Source organism: Orcinus orca, chromosome 4 (genome assembly GCF_937001465.1).
Source record: "Orcinus orca chromosome 4, mOrcOrc1.1, whole genome shotgun sequence".
Classification (NCBI taxonomy): Eukaryota; Metazoa; Chordata; class Mammalia; order Artiodactyla; family Delphinidae; genus Orcinus; species Orcinus orca.
In genome coordinates, this window is record NC_064562.1 from 11,452,236 (window position 1) to 11,472,668 (window position 20,433).

The following is a 20,433-nucleotide window of genomic DNA, read 5'->3' on the forward strand; positions in this document are numbered from 1 at the left end:
GCTCAATATTAAAAAAACAAACTGAATCGAAAAATGGGCAGAGGACCTAAATAGACATTTCTCCAAAGAAGACATACAGATGGCCAAGAGGCACATGAAAAGCTGCTCAGCATCACTAATTATTAGATAAATGCAAATCAAAACTACAGTGAGGTATCAACTCACCAGTTAGAATGGGCATCATCAGAAAATACAAACAAGAAATGCTGGAGAGGGTGTGGAGAAAAGGGAACCCTCCTGTACTGTTGGTGGGAATGTAAATTGATACAGCCACTATGGAGAACTGTTTGGAAGTTCCTTAAAAAACTAAAAATAGAATTACCACATGACCCAACAATCCCACTACTGGACATATACCCCGAGAAAACCTTAATTCAAAAAGACACATGCACCCCAATGCTCATTGCAGCACTATTTACAATAGCCAGGTCATGGAAACAGCCTAAATGTCCATTGACAGATGAATGGATAAAGAAGATGTGGTACGTATATACAATGGAATATTACTCAGCCATAAAAGGAACGAAATTGAGTCATTTGTAGAGACGTGGATGGACCTAGGGACTGTCATACAGAGTGAAGTAAGTCAGAAAGAGAAAAACATATAAATGCATATGTGTGGAATCTAGAAAAATGGTGCAGATGAACCGGTTTTGCAAGGCAGCAATAGAGATATAGATGTAGAGAACAAATGTAACTTTTCCCCAAGGGGGGAGAGTGGTGGGGGGATGGGATGAATTGGGAGATTGGGATTGACATACATACACTAATATGTATAAAATAGATAACTAATAAGAAGCTGCTGTATAAAAAATTTTAAAAACTTAAAAGAAGAAAAAAATATGCTGAGCACCATGGATGGGATTGGATGCTTTTCAGTTTTTATATTTTCCTGTATTCTCCATATTTCCCAATTTTCTAATGTTGTGATCAGAAATGAATTTATATTTAAAGGCTATATTGTTGGAACACTTTATTTTCAATTTGAAAAAGACATATTACTTATGAGACAATATTTCATCATAATTTAAGACTTTGGGTATCTGTTTTCCATTTATCTATTCCATATTGACTTTACTATCATGATGGTCATTTTGAGTAGCACTTCTTTCCCCAGTTAGAACAAACAACAAACAAATTAACAACAGTATATAAAAAAAAAGTAGAAGACAAAAACCCTAGGTATCTTCTTTGATTCCTCTCTTTCTCTCACCCCTCCCATCCCATCCATCAGCAGTTCTTGGTGCTCCCATCAAGATAACCAAGTCTGTTACCTTGTTTATTTGTACTATGACTATCCAAGCCAGGCCACCGTCATCTCTCCCTTGACTATTGCAGTAATTTTCTAACTGGCTGGCTACTCGTACAACCCACTCTCCACCAAGAGGGTATCTCTTTTAGCTCGCTGATGGGCTTGCCCTAGCAGTTGGAATCACATCCAAGCATATTACCATGGTCTGTGAGGCCTTATGGGATCTGGCACTCTACCTTCCTGACCTGCCTCATCTCATACTCTCGTTCCTTTGCAAACTCAGGCTTGCCCTGGGGAGTTTGTCCTTGATGGTGCCTCTGCTGGAAATGATCTCTCACTGATCTTCATTCATCTCAAATATCTTCACCTCCACACTTTCCCCTTCAGTTTTTATCACTTTACTGTGATCCCACAATTATTTTTTATGTAATATATATGACTATCCAAGATCTATCTTGTTCATTTGATTTCTTGCTTATATTCTGTCTACCTCAGCGCAATAGTTGCTCCATCAAAAAAAAGACCTATTGTCCCTTATTCTCTTTTGCATCCTCTATACCTAGAAGACAGTGTGGCTCCCATTTTTGAATTATTTGCATAGAAGAATCCACTGAGCACTTTGTGTATGCTAGAGCAGTGGTATGCAGACTGTAGTATAATAACCCAGGGTCTCACAATCTTCTCCTGGCCTCCATGTACACGCATATATTTAAGAGAATTAATTTCTCGACCCTCAATTTCCAGTTGTGATTTTCCATATAATTTCCTTGCTTGAGAAGCTTCTGATGTTTGCCAGTTCATCTTCCTTACTTTGCCTTTCACAGTCTCCCAGTCTACAAAAAAGAATAAAAAGGCAAGCTTCTCATCTCTTCTGAATCTTTATAGGATGTATTGTCTAGTTTTTAAAAATCTCCGGGGTATCGGTCGAAGTTTTAATTCTTCAGGGAGTCCCGTGAGCACTTCCTACAGAAATGTTGCAGGGGACGACGTCTTATTTCACAGAAGAGGAGTATTCCAAGTCACCCTCCTCCTTCCTCCCTCCACCTGCCCTCCTCCTTTTTCTATTAGATTCCAGGAATGAGTAAGGGAGAATATTTACTTGGAGCGTTAACAGGTTTATTTGACGATTTAAACCTTTGCTTCTGAAGAAGAATCTTCATTGGCTGGTTGGTGTGACAATGAGGATTGCTTTTTCCAATTAGATTATAGTGAAATAATACATTTACATCTCTTTTCCTTAAACCAAATGAGCTAAATATGCTGCTTGACAGTATTAATGAAAATATGTTTAAAGAACATACACCATATAGAGCTTGCCAGAAAAATACGTCCTTTGCCATATTTAAACTAATGGGAAAATTGTTAGTGTTTAAAGTGTGCTAAGGATTATATAGATTTTCAATTTAATAGAACAAGTTTGAAATTATCGTGTGAAATAATGTGATCAACATAAAATTATTCAAGATAATCTCAGCATAAAATGCACTTGAATAGAAGAAAAACAAAAAGAGAGTTTGTCTTTCACATAGAATGTTCAGATTTATTGTCTCTATCTTTCCTCAGTTTCAGGCTAGCAGTACAGTTCTTTTTCCTAAGGGTTGGTGGAGGGTTATGATCCTATTCTACTTAGATATACACTCATCCACATACACGCTATCTTTTTTTAATTAAAATTTCTTTCTCCTTCCTTCCTTCCTTCCTTCCTTCCTTCCTTCCTTCCTTCCTTCCTTCCTTCTTCCTGTGTTGGGTCTTCGTTGCTGTGTGCGGGCTTTCTCTAGTTGCGGCGAGCAGGGGCTACTCTTCATTGTGGTGCGTGGGCTTCTCATTGTGGTGGCTTCTTTTGTTGCTGAGCACGGGCTCTAGGGTGCATGGGCTTCAGTAGTTGTGGCACGCAGGCTCAGCAGTTGTGGCACATGGGCTTAGTTGCTCCATGGCATGTGGAATCTTCCTGGACCAAGGATCGAACCTGTGTCCTCTGCATTGGCAGGTGGATTCTTAACCACTGCACCACCAGGGAAGTCCTGATACATGCTGTCTTAACTTGTAGCTCACGTAGAAGCAAAGAAGCCTTATTAAGAGAAAATTCTAGAAAGAGTATTGCTTCAATAGATTTCCCATTCAAGGCATCACATTCTTGAGATGGATAGGTTTCTATTTCAAATTCTTGAAATAGAAAAGTTGGATTCACTTTATATAATTTTGTAGTAATACAAATCGCTAACATTTTTTGTGTGCTTCCTCTCTGTTGGACACAGGTCTACGCACTTAACGCACATTAGCTCTTTTAACCCTCATAATAGTTAATTCTGTTATGGCAGGTGCTGTTTATTTCATCATTTCACATATAGTGACACTGAGGCTAAGAGGGAGATTAAGTAGTTTTTTCAAAATTAATGAGTGTAAAACGAAATTGAGTTATTTGTAGTGAGGTGGATGGACCTAGGGACTGTCATACCAAGTGAGTGAAGTAAGTCAGAAAGAGAAAAGCAAATACCATGTGCTAACACATATATATGGAATCTAAAAAAAAAAAACGATGGTTCTGAAGAACATAGGGACAGGACAGGAATAAAGATGCAGACGTAGAGAATGGACTTGAGGACACGGGGAGGGGGAAGGGTAAACTGGGATGAAGTGAGAGAGTGGCATGGACATATACACACTACCAAATGTAAAATAGATAGCTAGTGGGAAGCAGCCGCATAGCACAGGGAGATCAGCTCAGTGCTTTGTGACCACTTAGAGGTGTGGGATAGGGAGGGTGGGAGGGAGATGCAAGAGGGAGGAGATATGGGGATATATGTATATGTATAGCTGATTCACTTTGTTATACAGCAGAAACTAACACACCATTGTAAAGCAATTATACTCCAATAAAGATGCTAAAAACAAGCAAACATAAAAACAAAATTAGTGAGTGTAGAAACCAGAATCCAAACCAGAAATGTGGATTCTGAAATTTAACCTATATATTTTACAGGACAAAACCAGAACGAGATTTTAAGATGTTGAGAAGGAAGCCAAAAAAAATATTTTGAGACAGCTCTGACCCTCATTCTGTAATCCATTATATTATTATTTATTTATACTGTATACTCTATGCTATATACATGACATGGTATCCAAATACTGTTATGTGGTTTCTCCATAAGCAAAGCAAGCAGGGGCCCCTATAGGTTCTTATTTCAGTTTCTGGGGAACCTTCTGCTTGTTGTATGACATTCTTTCTTTATTCTTTTTAATCTTGGATGGCTGCTCCTTTCTTTGAATATTTTATTATGAATCACAAAATGTTCTCAGATCCTACTTACGCCCTTGTTTAATATTCAGTCTTGGACATGGAACTGTTGGCCTAGGAGAGTCTGTAGGATGACACAGCCATTTCTTTCTCTCCTGCCTCCCTCCCCGCCCCCATCTCTCTTTTGCTTGTGAACTCAACACTTTGTACGTTCTTTGCTAATGGATGCATTCTTTCTGCAGAATTAATATTCCTGTGACCAGTTGTTTAACTTAAGAGTCATTTAAAACTCCTCTTGATACCTGGCAGTGGCTCTGTCATTGGAATACTGATTTGGAATACTAAGCCTCTCCCAATTACACACTGTTAGTGCAGCAATAGCATTAAGAATAGTGTCATTTAATATCTTATAATACGAGGCAGAAAGATATGAATTCACAATTTGTCTTCAGCATCATAAATACATGATTCAAATCTCAGCTTTACCTCTCAGACCCCACATTTGTTTATCTGATAAGAATAATTATAGTTACCTAACAAAGTTGTTAGGATTAAAATGAAATAACATATGCACTCACTAAATGTGAGGTCACCTCTTCCAGTGATATGTGACTAAATTTTTTAAAAAACCACGTAAGGGAAACAAAAAATCTTTTATGTTAATGTAGCTTCTTGAAAAGAAAACTTATTTTAAAGTTATACAAAAATGGTAACAATATTATATAGATGTATCAGATGCTTATAGAGCCAGAATCTTTTTGTTTGTTTTAAATAAGGACATGTCTCTGGCAATGACAGAGTCTCTACTTTTGTTTGGATTAGTTAATTCCATTATCAGGAACACTGAGCTCTATAAATGTTAGTGCAGCTATTTGTCTTTGAATGAGGTACTTAACCAATCTGGATTTCAGTTTCTTCATCCTCAAAGAGAAGTACGTCTTCCAAATGTCTAATTCTATTCAGTAGTTATTCACCAAAGCAGAACTCACAATTTCCAAGATGCAAAATCTCCATGTAGTGGCAACTCAAGTCAGGCACATCGCCTTTGCTACCAGCTCCTACAGCTAGAACCCTTTTGGCATAAGCATAGGTCCTTCTCTCCTGGGTTCTTTTTTACTAATTGTTCTGTCAAATTTAACAGTATAACTCAGTATACATTCAGTATCAGTTAGTCATTCCTTATGGCGGTCTTTGATGTGGGACCATAGTCTCACAAGACAACTTAGTAAATTTATTAACAAAGTTTAAGTTTTTTTTTTTTAAGAAAGAAACGGGCTTAATTTATTATGTCCCTTTTGTTGTAATATATGTTATATAATTCCTCCTAAAATAAATAAAATTTTAAGTTAACAACTTAGGGAATAAAACATGCTTTAATACATTTAATAAAATCTTTTAATTATATTTTACGGATCTAGAGTAAATCTATTAATTGTTTTAATATTAGGCTTTTCTACCAATTTAAAATTTATCTCAACATAATCTGAAATAATTTCAATCTGATACTATATTATATCTGAGGATTTTATTACTAAAATATCATATGAAATAAAAGCCATACCTCTTTTTCCCCGAGATTCTAAAATCTATACCCCTGTTCTAATTCATGAATTACAAAAACCAGAATTTTAAATAATGAAAGTTTGAAAACATGTATATGATTTAGTCAAGTTCAGTGATTACATAGGCAAATACAAGGTAAGTGGAAGAAACTTACTATCATATTTCTAATTTTATCATGTAACAAACAGACTGCATTCCCAGATGTACTTTTGCTCTCTTTTTTATAAAATACACTATATCTGTTTGTTTATAATGGGACATTATTTTTATCTTCCTATTTATGGGACAATACTGAATCTAGTTTGTTATTAACTTTGAACTAGAAAAAATGATATTCAGAATGACATTTCATTGTCAGGTATGTGTATGTATCCTGCATTTCACAGATTTTGTGCATGTATTTTAATGAATTAGAGGGCCTCACAAAATTCATCTATTCAGTCCTCTAGTTTTATGAATGGGGAAGCAGTTCAAGAGAAATTAGGTCCACAGATATATTGTGAAACAATGTCATTGCTGAATGTGACCATTATATGTTGAGTTCAGAAACAACACTTAAAAAAAGGACAAATCTAAGATTCTGTTTTAAAAATGATTCTGACAGAATTTGTACTTCAAGCCAACGTATAACTGAATGGAAATTGGTATATTCTTTAATACGCTACCATTTGTATCATAAAGAATACAACTACAACAGTATTTATAACAAAAGCAAGGCAGTAATGATTTGCAGATATACTCATTTCTTTTTTTCCCCCTTACCAGACCAATACTGACTTTCAATTTATTCATCTAATATTTATATTTGAACTGGACCATACATTGAAATGTTCGATTCTGTATTATTCCATATGCTGATTTGTATTGTCAAGTGTCTGTATTACTGATATTTTGTACACAGACCCAGACATACACATATTTAGGAATGTTGAATGTATTAACTTTTAAATTTAATCTCCTAATATATATTCTAATTTGTATTTCAAAAATTCTTTTCCTCCAGTTTTTGTATTATCTTACATTGATACATAATTTTCCTTATTCATATTTGTGTCTGTGACCGTGGGCTGCTCTGTGCAATATTGTAAGAAAAATTTTTAAATTAAGTGATAGATATTTACAACATATAACAGGAACAAGATAGGCTACCAGCTTCATACACCTTTTGCACTAATTTTTTCCCTACAAAGCAACATATGATCTATTATTATTTCAAAAACAATGAAAAACTATTGGCAAATAAATAATAAATTTGAATTGATATATATGAATGTGAATTTCCTTTAACAGATGCCTTATTAATGTAGTCTATATAAAAGTTTAAAAAACTCTTATTTTTGCTAGAAAAAAAGATTTAATTTGAAAGTGCATTTGGAGACTTTAAGACTTTAATTTTTCATTTACATAAAAGTCTTTGTGATATTTTTAATTAACTGCCCAATAAATCTTAAATTGGTTTTGAAAGTTACAAGAAAAAAAATTGACTATTGCCTAAAAGGAAGATCTTCTGCACCCTCTGCTGGTATGTTTGCACAACTACAGGTTATTTATTTTAAACTTGGTCATTTTCTTTTTAGTAAAAAAATAAAATTTGAGGCAAATCCAGTGATTTTAGTATTTAGAAAACAAATAAACTGTTATAAATGAAGCATTCCTTTGAACTAATAACCGGCTTGTTTGGTTCGTTTACTAGCCTTTGAAAGAATTATATAATGGCATCAATTTATTGTTAATGAGTAAAAGTCATAATGTCACATGCTTCCAAATCATATAATTCCAGTTTATTAGCCAACTATATAATCTGTGGTGGTTTAATGTTTGTATTATGGAAATACTAAAACATTAAAAAGATTGTGAAAAGCCTAGAACAAATTATTTGTGTCTGAACTATCACTGACAACAGTTAGATGAATTATCATATGGTAAAGGAATAGTGAATTTTTTTTAAAGGATGGAAGTAGCTTTCAATAGTGAAATGAAATAGAATTTGAGTTTTTACAAAAGTAAGTTTCAATTTATAAACATACATTTTGGACTGATGGTCACATAAAACATGAATTTTAGTGTTTAGAATGTAGGTTCATGAAAAATACAAAGTCTTTATATTAATGTAAGGATTCTTGGCACTTCTGTAAGTCTTATTTAAATACTTCGTGTTACAATTTAAAAGATTTGAAGAGTTTATTAAAACACTCAGAATTGATTTTTGTATTTTGTCATATTTGGTCAGATTATTTTTATAAAAATAATTTCCCACATTCTCATTCTCTTTCAGAGGCAGCTACTTTATTTTTGTATACCCTTCAAATTACTTTTAACACATTTACATGCCTATTATTATGTAATTTTGATAGGCCATATGTTTTTATACTATTTTAATTTGAATTTTGTAAGTTTTAATTATAAAAGTGATTCATGAATTTATTTTCATTGTTGAAACTTCATATTATTTGTTACATTGGTGCCCCCATTGATGACAACCCCCAGTACAAAAGCCCTCTTCAAGGATAATTCCTGTTCACACTTTGAAGTACATCCTTGCAGATTTTTTCCTATGCATTTACACACATATGTATCTGTAGAATATTTATTATTTACAAAGTTTCATAATACATTTGTAATTTACATAAATTATATATAACATATCAGTTAGGTACTTGATTTTATTAATTTAATGCCTTGGAAATTTTTTTGTCAGATATCTTTTACCCTATGTGTTTAGTTCTTGTCTGTTATGCTGTGGAATAGATAATACCATATTTTACTTTTTCAAGTCTCCTATTAATGGACATTTATATTATTTTTAATTTCAACTGTTATAAACCTGCCTTGAATGTCTCTATATATGTTTCTCATGTTTCTGTGTGCAGATATGTGAGTATTATTCTAAGGTAAATGCTGAGAAGTGAAATTACTTATTTTGATATTTTGATACATAATTTTCTACAATGATCTTAACAATTTGGACTCCTTCATAAGTGTCTATAGGTACTCCTTCATTCATTCAAACTTGATATTATTTAGTATTAAAATGTTATGGGTGAAAAATAGTATCTGTGGTTTTCTTGATTAATAATGGAGTTAAATATCTGTTCATATGTTGATTAGTGATTTGTGTTTCTTCCATGAAATTCTTGTCTATATTCTTTGTTACCTTTTTTCCTATGTGTTGTCTGTTTCTTACTGGCTTGTAGGAGCTCTTTCTATATTCTCTAATTACTAATGGGTTTCAATATGCTTTTATATATTTACTGGTAATTTGTATATCTTCTGGGATTTGCATGTTCATATTTTTTGCCCATTTATTTTTCTGTTTGAATTGTCTTATTCTTACTGATTTATAAGAATTCTTTATATATTCCAAATATCAATCCTTTGCCAGTTTTATATGTTTCAAATATTTTTCCCATTCCTTAGAGAAATCTACAAATAGTTGACTGGCATGGAATACAGAGGACCTGCCACTGTCTCGAGGTATTAATAAGTGTTCCAGATCCCATGGGATTCATCTGAAGCTAGATGTCATTTTCAGCCACATCCCTGATTAGCTTTACCCCTGTTCTATCATGCCTTCTTTCCTTATCTTCTCTTGAGAGTAATTCTCTAATAAATTGCTTGAATAAGGATTCCTTGCTAAAACATAAACAAGACGAAAAGACAACCCTCAGAATGGAAGAAAATATTTGCAAATGAAGCAACTGACAAAGGATTAATCTCCAAAATTTAGAAGCAGCTCATGCAGCTCAATATAAAAAAAACACACAACCCAGTCCAAAAATGAGCAGAAGACCTAAACAGACATTTCTCCAAAGAAGATATACAGATTGCCGACAAACACATGAGAGGATGCTCAACATCACTAATCATTAGAGAAATGCAAATCAAAACTACAATGAGGTATCACCTCACACCAGTCAGAATGACCATCATTAAAAAAAAATCTACAAACGATAAATGCTGGAGAGGGTGTAGAGAAAAGGGAACCCTCTTGTTGGTGGGAATGTAAATTGATACAGCCACTATGGAGAACAGTATGGAGGTTCCTTAAAAAACTAAAAATAGAACTACCATACAACCTAGCAATCCCACTACTGGCCATATACCCTGAGAAAACCATAATTCAAAAAGAGTCATGTATCACAATGTTCATTGCAGCTCTATTTACAATAGCCAGGACACGGAAGCAATCTAAGTGTCCATCGACAGATGAATGGATAAAGAAGACATGCACATAATATACAATGGAATACTACTCAGCCATAAAACAAAACGAAATTGAGTTATTTGTAGTGAGGTGGATGGACCTATAGTCTGTCATACAGAGTGAAGTAAGTCAGAAAGAGAAAAACAAATACCATATGCTAACACATATATATATGGAATCTAAAAGAAAAAAAAAAAGTGGTTCTGAAGAACCTAGGGGCAGGACGGGAATAAAGGCGCAGATGTAGAGAATGGACTTGAGGACACGGGGAGGGGAAGGGTAAGCTGCGACAAAGTGAGAGTGGCATGGACATGTATACACTACTAAATGTAAAATAGATAGCTAGTGGGAAGCAGCCGCATAGCACAGGGAGATCAGCTCAGTGCTTTGTGACCACCTAGAGGGGTGGGATAGGGAGGGTGGGAGGGAGGGAGACGCAAGAGGGAAGAGATATGGGGATATATGTATATGTATAGGTGATTCACTTTGTTATAAAGCAGAAACTAACACACCACTGTAAAGCAATTATACTCCAATAAAGATGTTAAAAAAAAAAAGAATTCCTTGCTTAGGCTCTGCTTCTAAGAAACCTAACCTACAACATTGCAAGGAATTTTTTTTCCAAAATAATATTTTAAGACCAAACCAAATTCTCCAATGTAAGAAGTAATAAAATTTTCTTTATTAACAAACATATATACTTTTGGATGTGTGCTATCCTCTCTAAAGTTGCATACTTGTTATGACATTTTCATTGTTCAACAAATTTATCAAATTCACTCTTTTGAGAATCATGTTCAGGGTCTGAGACAGTCTTTGCATATTCATAATATTTTAGTTATTTGCTTCTTTAGGTCTGGATTATTTTGTTGAAAGTAAAAAAAAATAATACTGAATAAGTGAACTTAATATTTAATAAAAAATTGAAATGAATATATGTGTATTAATATATGTGTATTAATTAGCATATTAATTCCAAGCCCCAAGCCCATTGACATATGGGTACTCTGGCCTCTAACCTTCCTTTTTGTCCTATTCAAGATTGACTGGAAATGACAGTATTATTTGTCTACTAGTAGACAGAATTAGAACTTCAGCTGAGAGAAGTTGGGGGAGGTTATAAGCTAACTAAAGTGTACTTGGCTGTGAAATAGTACAAGTATGGTTAATTTTTCTTGATAATTTATAGTTATTAAACATTTGTCATGTTCTAGACCTTGTTCTAAGTGCTTTTTGGTTTTACTTATTAGATCATCACAAAATCTTTAAGGTAGTTGCAACTATTATCCTCATGAAGGTGCAGGGAGTTAAATAACTTTTTAAGCCACTCTAAAGTCACACAGCTCTTAGGTGTAATGCTGAATTCAAATCGAGATATTTTTGCATGAGAGTCTTCTTTCTTAACAGTTATGCATTCATTGTGTATAAATGCCAGAACATAAACTATAACGTTAATTATAAATGTAGTCTCATTATTTACTTAAGCCTGGGTCACATGTAGATATGAGTTTTAGACTTTTTTCTTCTTTCACTACTAACTTCTGTCTAATTTCTGGTCAAAATCCATTCTTTCTCTCTATGTTTCTCTTCTCCCTCTGTTGTCTCTTCTGGTCAATGAAGAACTGAGATTATATCTGGCTGGGTTTCAAGATTACATGTCTTTCTAAATATGTATTATGGTCCCTGTCCTTCTGTTAATTCAGACAAGGAATGCATCTTCTTCCCTAATTCCTGCTAGAATAATCTCTTTGAAATATATTCCCCTTCCCTATTGTAACTGTTCCCATTATCATGCAATTTAGCACCATGCACTCTCTTTTTCTTTTTACCTAGGAGATTGATTTATTGATTTACAGATCCAGTAAGGGACAATCTATCTCCGCTTACATGCAATTTTTAGGGTCAAATCATTTTGATATAAGCAAGCATTTCTGATATACGCAGTTATTTGTATTATTTCCTTCTTTATAGTTGGAAATAACTTACTGTACTCAGTGTGGCTAAATTATATGCAAATTTAATAAATTGTTAATTAAACATATCCAATCAATTATGTGATTTCTAACTCTTGCTATCTTTGGATGACAGTCTCATTCTCTTCCCTGTGACCGATCAATAACCCACTTGGTCCTGATCAGTCATCCTTTTAATGTATCTCATATTGTCCTGACTAACCCTGCTGGTTGAAGTGGCCCTTGTCCATGTGTGTCAGTGATTTATCGTTAAAAATGCCTCTATTAGTTCCATATTTATTTAAATGAAAACAATAAAACATTTTAGAAATACATTTAAAGATAAATTACATCATAGTTAAAGTAAAATTAGGAGTATGGGATTAACAGATACACACTACTGTATATAAAATAGATAAGCAACAAGGATTTACTGTAAAACATGGGGAATGATATTCAATATCTTGTAATAGTCTATAATGGAAAACAATCTAAAAAATGTATATAAATGTAACTGAATTACTTTGTGGTACACCTGAAACTAACACAATATTGCAAATCCACTATACTTCAATTTTATAAAAAAGATTATTGAGATGTAAATTGCATGAACTTTGTAATAGAAAGAATCTGAGCTGGAGGGCTTTCCAGCTAAGCCATAACACCTATCAGGACTCATTTAAATCTTCATCAAAATGACATAATTAGATAAGATTGACTTGGAAGCTTATTCAAGCTATTATCTATTTAATTTTGGTGAAAATTCATCAGTGTCCTTTGATATGTTTTCATATGATTTGTTTTCTGCCATTGCTTTCTTAATGTTGAAAGTTGTTACCTAGAGAGTATTTGGTTTCTGTGAATTTTTTTTTCCATTTTCACAATGTATCATTGATTTTCTTTTAAGTGTGGTCATTTAGGCTCTACCTGGTTATTTTCTGATATCTTTCCTCAGAGAGAATAGAACAGACTGTATTTAACTTATGCAACATTCCCCACAAACACTTCAAATATTGGTCATTGTTTTTAAATTCCAATAAAAATGTATACTTTAGGGACGTTTATCATAAGGGGTTAGAACACTGACCCCAATTTATATACCTCCACCTCCCCTCAAAATTTTTGATGATTTTTTAAACAGTGATTGGGGCAGATTTTGAAAAGTAGCTCATTTTCATAATCACTCTATGTGCTGTAACATCATGCACCCCTTGCTTGAATGCATTTCATTAAAAAAGGAAGAAAGTGCAAATTTACTCTATACCAAGCAGAGTGTTAAGTTTCTTTGTGATGTTGTACCTTCCATCCTTAAAGAAAAATCACTATAAAATAATTATTATCTGTGTTCTCATTCATGCTACTGGTAAGTGGCAGAGCTTGGATTTGAAACCAAAATTTTTTTTATGCTGATTGCATGTCTGTGTAAAGGGTACTTTGTGTAGGCTTGTTTTTGCAATAATATACCACTAATTTTGGGAGAGAGACAAAGGATACTCACTACTATCTCAGATATGGGACATCAGGTCCCTCCATCATCTTTGGCTCATAGTGAAAAAATATGAGGGCTGTCCAAATTCTAGGAAAACAGAAAAATGACAGGAAAGAAAAAGATTAAGGGGGTTTTGTTTTGTTTCTCTTACCTACACAGATAGACATACCTGTTTTTGCATATGGTAATCAGTTTCCAAGATAATAGCTGTGAAACCCTTCAAGGTTATTTTATGTCTTGGTTAATGCCTTTGGAATTATGGAAAAAAAAAGTATAATTTTTTTCAGTATATCTTACTTCTTTAAGGTATTTTACTCTAATATTAAACAGGTAACAAATTAATGATCCATAAAACACCTTGAACTAGAATTTACATCTTTCTCAACCATGCCAGTTAAGAAATTCATTGTTGATTTGATGATATATTGTTATTCAGCTTGTTAATAACATTGTCTTCAAATGTTAGCAAATTGTAGATATTGATTTTACAGTTTGAAAAACTTTTAGTTAACTCATGACTCTAAAAGTTGTAATTCAACATAATTAACCTCAAAATTGTAACATTTCATTTTTGGTAGTGAGACAGAAAATATGTTTGTGTTTGAAATAACTGTTGTGTTAAGTGAAAACTTCATTTTATGAAATCCATTGACTCTATAAGTATTAATTGTGTATTAGGCACCTGGGGTCTCAAAGCAAAGCAAAAATGGCCTTTGCCATTAACAGGCTTAAGGTAGGGACTTACCTGGTAGTACAGTGGTTAAGAATCCACCTGCCAATGCAGGGGACACGGGTTTGATCGCTGGTCCGGGAAGATTCCACATGCCGCAGAGCAGCTAAGCCTGTGCGCCACAACTACTGAAGCCCACGCGCCTAGAGCCCATGCTCCACAACAAGAGAAGCCACCACAATGAGAAGCCCGCACACTGCAATGAAGGGTAGCCCCCACTTGCCACAACTAGAGAAAGCCTGCATGCAGTAACGAAGACCCAATGAAACCAAAAATAAAATTAATTAAAAAAAAAAAGAAGCTTAAGGTAAAATTGTAAAGTCAGATAGATAAACAGATGTTTACTATGTAAGGTAATACTTGAGGATGCATAAAGGAGGAGTGCTAAGTCCAAAATGGAAGAGAGTAGGAAGGGGGATCAGAGATGGCATTCTGGAAGGGACCATCTGTAGAAATAGGAATTTTACCACATCACAGTTACTGGAAGGGCATTCCAAGCAGATGGTTCTACATCTGCTAATGCCTTGATGGTGAAAGCGAACAGAAAGTGGCAAGTAGTAATCAATGCAATTGGAGAATGAAATATGAGACATAGATTTTAAAGTCTTTATAGAGAATATGGATAATTCCAACCTATAGATATTTTGTCTCTCTCATTTAGCTGGAATAAAGAACTTCATTTAAAAGACTGTCTGCGGATAAAGTGAAACAAAAGATTTTTATCTCCAATAGATTTTATATCTATTCCATGTCATCCCAATCAATGTATAAATATCTCTGTGTATCTATGATGTTTTTACTTAAATTAAGACAGATATATTAGTAGCACATATGTATTATAAATGGAAGTCTGGTTGTTTTCATTAAGAATTTTATTGTAATTCTTTTTTCTGAAAATTTTTCATTAGTTAAATCCTTTGAATACTTGCCTAAGAGACATGGGATTTGTTCACTCTTTTATTTTTGATTGCTGATACAAATGTAAGAAATGCTAAAAAAAGGTCAAGAAATATTTCAGTATATATAAATTCTGAAGATATTTCAAAAATAGTGGTAAATATCTTGACATGAATACATTGAAGGCCATAGGTTCACCACCAGCTGCAAATCATTGTGGTTGATAATGCTCTTATTAGAGCAAAATTATTCACTGGGCATTGAATGGAAATAAATCTTGCCTATAAATAAAATCACAGCTGAGAATGATGTTAATTAAAGCATTATTAAGAGTGAAAGTGTAAACAAAATTGTATTATTTTTTGTATCCATTTCAGAACATCTAAGCTGGGAGGAAAGTGAGATAGATTTAATTTAGGAAAGACTTCACAAACTAAAATGCCTTTGTATTTTAAGCTTTCTTCAGCTAAAGCCTTGCAAGGATGCTTAAATGTTTTAGAAGTGGTTCACACATAGTTTGATTTAAATTCAAATTCAGTGAGTGCAATTAAAGATCATCCAATAAAAATCATGAAAGGCAAATTGATTTTATATCATTTAGAACAAAATATCAAATATTTTAAAATGCGTATGTGAAAGAGAAAATATTTTCCGTTTTTGTCATACACTTCCTCAAGGACATGAAAGTATTTTACTTGATCAATCTAATACTTTATCTGCAAGAATGATAAAATGGAGGGCCTGTCATTTTATGTAGTATTTATTATTGTTAGATAACTTTGGTTGCCATAAATAACAGAAAGAAACAGCATGATTCAAGTTGACAAAGCAGGGGTGTGCACGTTATAGTTAAGGAATTAAGTGAAATTTAGAAACAAAGCAAAACAATACAAAATAGGAAACAAATCATGGCACATTATAAAAACCAGTGAAAAACAGCAGTCACCGTAAGAGAAAGATCTACCATACAACTAGTAATTTCTGAAGTGGAAACATATCTGGGCCTTCGGCAGCCTAAGCTCTTGGCTTTTCACTCTAGTGAAAGCAGTATATACCGTGCTGATTATGAACTGACCCTGTGGTTAGATAATGCTTAGTTTCTTAGTCCTGCTTTAGCACTTATCAGCTGAGTGACGTAGGCAACTTACCTTTCCGCTGTAAAGTGACCATAGTAATATCTACTTCTATAGTTACAAGCATTAAAAGAGATAACCTGTTTCAAGTACGTGGTGCATCACAATTAATGAACTGCAGCTGCCACCTTCTCCTCGTCCTTCTTCTTTGTCTTCATCATCAATACCCTGACATTAATATGGTTCATAAATTTTCTTTGCTTCTGCTTTTCTCTGCATGTAGTCTCCACTTGTCTTAGCATTACCAGTTGAATTAGCTTTCATTTGTCTTTTCTTCAACTCGTGGCTGTGGTTTCCTCATAACTTTATCTTGTATATAACTCTACTCTAGATCCTTTATGATGTAGTTTACTTTCCTCTTCCAGTGGTCTAATTATCTCTAAACTTACTAAATCATAATCGAAGGGGAAGTATCTGTTCCAATTGGTTTTTTCTTTGAGTAGAGATTCTAGGGTCAGGTCATACCTTCGTCTGGTCTGTGGCTCTGTTAAGCTCAGGTCGATTACTTGTTGAGCCCCATGGTACATCTGGTGCTGGCCACCAGAGGCAGTGGTGGGGCATTTTACCCAGAGAGCATTGATGGTGGCTGTCGTATGCCTACTAAATCCAAATAAATAAACATAAAAAGTTAAGATTAAGCAATTTACCAAATTATAGAACTGGTGTGAGTAGTAAGGCTGAGTCTTGAATAGCAATCTCGTGTCTCCCAATACAAATTTAGACTTCAAATATTCTTGGTCATTGTGAAGTTGTGGCACCATTATAAAATTTCTATACAAATGATTGGATATTTTGCTACATAGAAATTCAGAAAATTCTTTGTCAGAATTTTACTATTATTTTAGTATAACAAATTCTGTGTCATGAATGAAAAACCAGTATTATGTTTCAAAATGTCTTATTTATAATTGACTTCTATTAACTTGTTCTATTTGTCTTTTCTCAGGTTGCTAAGTTGGCTATCGCAGTGCAAGCCTTGGAGTCCCAATGGGGGACTCCAGATCAAGACGATCTACTCTGGTCTCCCGGTTGCCAATATTCAGAAGGAGTATTAGCAGAAAACATGATTCTCTTCCTTCTTCACCCTCCTCCAGTAATACAGTCGGTGTCCACAGTTCGTCTCCTTCCAGCACTAACTCAAGCTCAGGTAGCACAGGTAAACGCAGGAGCCTCTTCCGTACTCCTTCCATTAGCTTCCATCATAAGAAGGGGAGTGAACCTAAGCAAGAACCTACCAACCAGAACCTTAGTATTTCAAATGGTGCTCAACCTGGTCACAGCAGTATGCAAAAACCGAGTTCGGAAGAACATACTAAAACCAGGGGAAGACATTCTGTTGGTTTTAGCAGTTCACGAAATAAGAAGATAACAAGATCTTTGACAGAGGATTTTGAAAGAGAAAACGAGCACTCGACTAATAAGAATGTCTTTATAAATTGCCTGAGTTCTGGCAAAAGTGAGGGGGATGATTCTGGATTCACAGAAGAACAAACTCGCCGTTCTGTTAAGCAGTCAACAAAGAAGCTTCTTACTAAATCTTTTTCATCTCACTATAAATTTTCTAAGCCAGTTCCACAGAGCCAATCCATTTCATTGGTACAACAATCTGAATTCTCACTGGAAATGGCACAGTACCAAGAGAGGGAACCTGTATTACTAAGAGGTTCTCCATCTTGTTCTGTGGATGTAACAGAACGGGCGGGAAGCTCATTACCATCTCCACTGCTTTCTGCTGATTTTACTACAGCTCAGACACCTTCAGAGTTCTTAGCCTTGACTGAAGATTCTGTGTCTGAAGCAGATGCATTTCCTAAAAGTGGAAGCATGGCATCCCACTGTGACAACTTTGGCCACAGTGATTCTACCTCTCAGATTTCTCCCAATCCTGCTGCTGCTACAAAGACAACAGACCTTATGGGAACTGTTCCCTGTGCAATTATGTCTCCTGGGAAATACAGGTTAGAAGGTCGGTGTGGCACTGAATCTAAATCCTTACCAGAAACCTCTGCTGCTAATCAGAAGGAAGTGTTACTGCAAATCACTGAACTACCTGCTATGAATGCGAGTGACTCAGAGATTCATCTATCAGCAGATACAAGAAGAGGAGAACATATGGTGATACAAAATGGTGAAACAATGTTGGCAACAAGCTCCCCAAGGAAACTTGGATTTTATGAGCAACATAAAGCAATAGCTGAACGTGTTAAAGGGATCCATCCTATTTCAGATTCAAGGATAATACCCGCTTCCGGTGATCATTATATTTTAAACAAAACATCATATGGATATGATGCAAATCCTGCCAAAGGTATGATGATTTTCTCTGTATAATAAATGATATGAATTATAATTTTCATTATAATTTCTTCAATTTTCTTATTCTATCTCATGGAAACTACATTTTTCTTAGTTTTCACTCTTTAATCTTCTGTCCTATTTATAATTTGTCTTAAATCATTTCTCTGCTTAAACTTACTTCATTCGTATCATGCTGAAAATGTAATTCATCCATGTTACTTATTTTTCTTAGTTGTGTAATTCAGATTCTGACCCTCAGAAGAAAGTGGAAGGAAATTAATTTTATTTGCAATGTGGCTTTATCTAAGATAAGGGCCATCTTTTTTTATAGTTCATGATAGAGTATTGGTATTTCTTAGTTAAAGAATAGATATAGCCCAGACACAATCATTGTAAAAGAAATTCGTATAATTAAAATTCTTTTTCCTATTTTAACAAAGTTTTTATTATTAAATAGGATCCATGTTTTGGCACAGAAAGAGGGAGGGAAGGTTGATTTACTCCAGTCTGTTATTCAACAGAAAACATGGTTTTTCAATATAAAATTCAGTTCAAGAGAATTGTTGAATATATAATACCTACTGGCTGTACTTGACATTTTTTATTCTTTTTTTTCTGTACTGTGATTCCTACTACCACTGCTGCCACTTTTGCTACTACTACTAACACTAATAGTTGTCCCAACAATATGTCCATTTACTGTTCTGTGCCCTTTGGATACATTAATTTATTGAATCTGGAAGTGATTGAAATCGCTACTATTATTCTAACTCATTCTACAGGCAAGATGATTGGAGCACAGATAGGTTAAGTAATGTGTCCAAAGTCACAAAGTTCATAAGTAATTGTTTAGGATACAATCCCTATGAGGTAGGCACTAGTATGTTCCCCATTTTATACATGAGAAAACTGAGACCAAGGAATTTTACAGCTGGTAAGTAGCACAGCCAAATTACAACTATCTCAATCCAAAGATCAGGCTCTTCATGACTAGGTTGTAGTACATGTCATGACCCAGGCTCTTTCCAAAACATTAAGAATAATACTGAAATATTAGCTAAAATTTATAATCTGTGAAATTATATATTATATAATGTCAAGAATCATAAGTTTATCTGACTTACCTAACTAGTCTCTCCATGAATATAGCAGTTTTACAGTTTAAAATGCATGACTTAATTTTCCAACTGTCTTCATATTTTTTCACATTTGATACAAAATCGCTTTTACACATCTGCCTACTTTTTTCATTTTTTAATCTTGGTAGCCTTGCTTGTATTTTGGGATTTAGTTATACCTGCTTAATTCTTTAACTGTGGTATAATTATAAGAATGATAATGATGATGATACTATGTGCCCAAAGATGTGCTAAGCAATTTGCATGCACTGTTTTATTTAGTACTAACCAAAGATTTATGTGGAAGTTATTAATGAGTAAGGTTTAGGATTAAGTTAAATAACTTCATGAAATCACATTGTTAGCAAGCGGTGGACCTCAGATTAGAATGTAGGCAGTTTTTTAGAAAATTGCACCCCAAAAGGTAAAAGTGTAATTATTTTGATTATATCTAATTCTTATTTAGAAATGGTGACTTGCCTCAATGTCAAACTGAATAGAGTAAATATTTATCTCTTTGGAAACTAGGGAATGACCAACAATTATCTTGCTGATTATT

The 20,433-nt window shown here is 34.1% G+C and overlaps 1 protein-coding gene across 7 annotated transcripts in view; it reads left to right on the forward strand.

The window, feature by feature from the left end:
- Window positions 1–20,433, forward strand: part of CCSER1 (coiled-coil serine rich protein 1) — a 1,274,678-nt gene that overhangs the window by 142,039 nt on the left and 1,112,206 nt on the right. For all 7 annotated transcript variants that reach the window (XM_049709018.1, XM_049709019.1, XM_049709020.1 and 4 more), the window contains exon 2: window positions 17,405–18,766. In XM_049709018.1, the coding sequence (XP_049564975.1) occupies window positions 17,446–18,766 (1,321 nt within the window). In that variant the 5' untranslated portion in view covers window positions 17,405–17,445. The remainder of the gene's footprint in view (window positions 1–17,404; window positions 18,767–20,433) is intronic.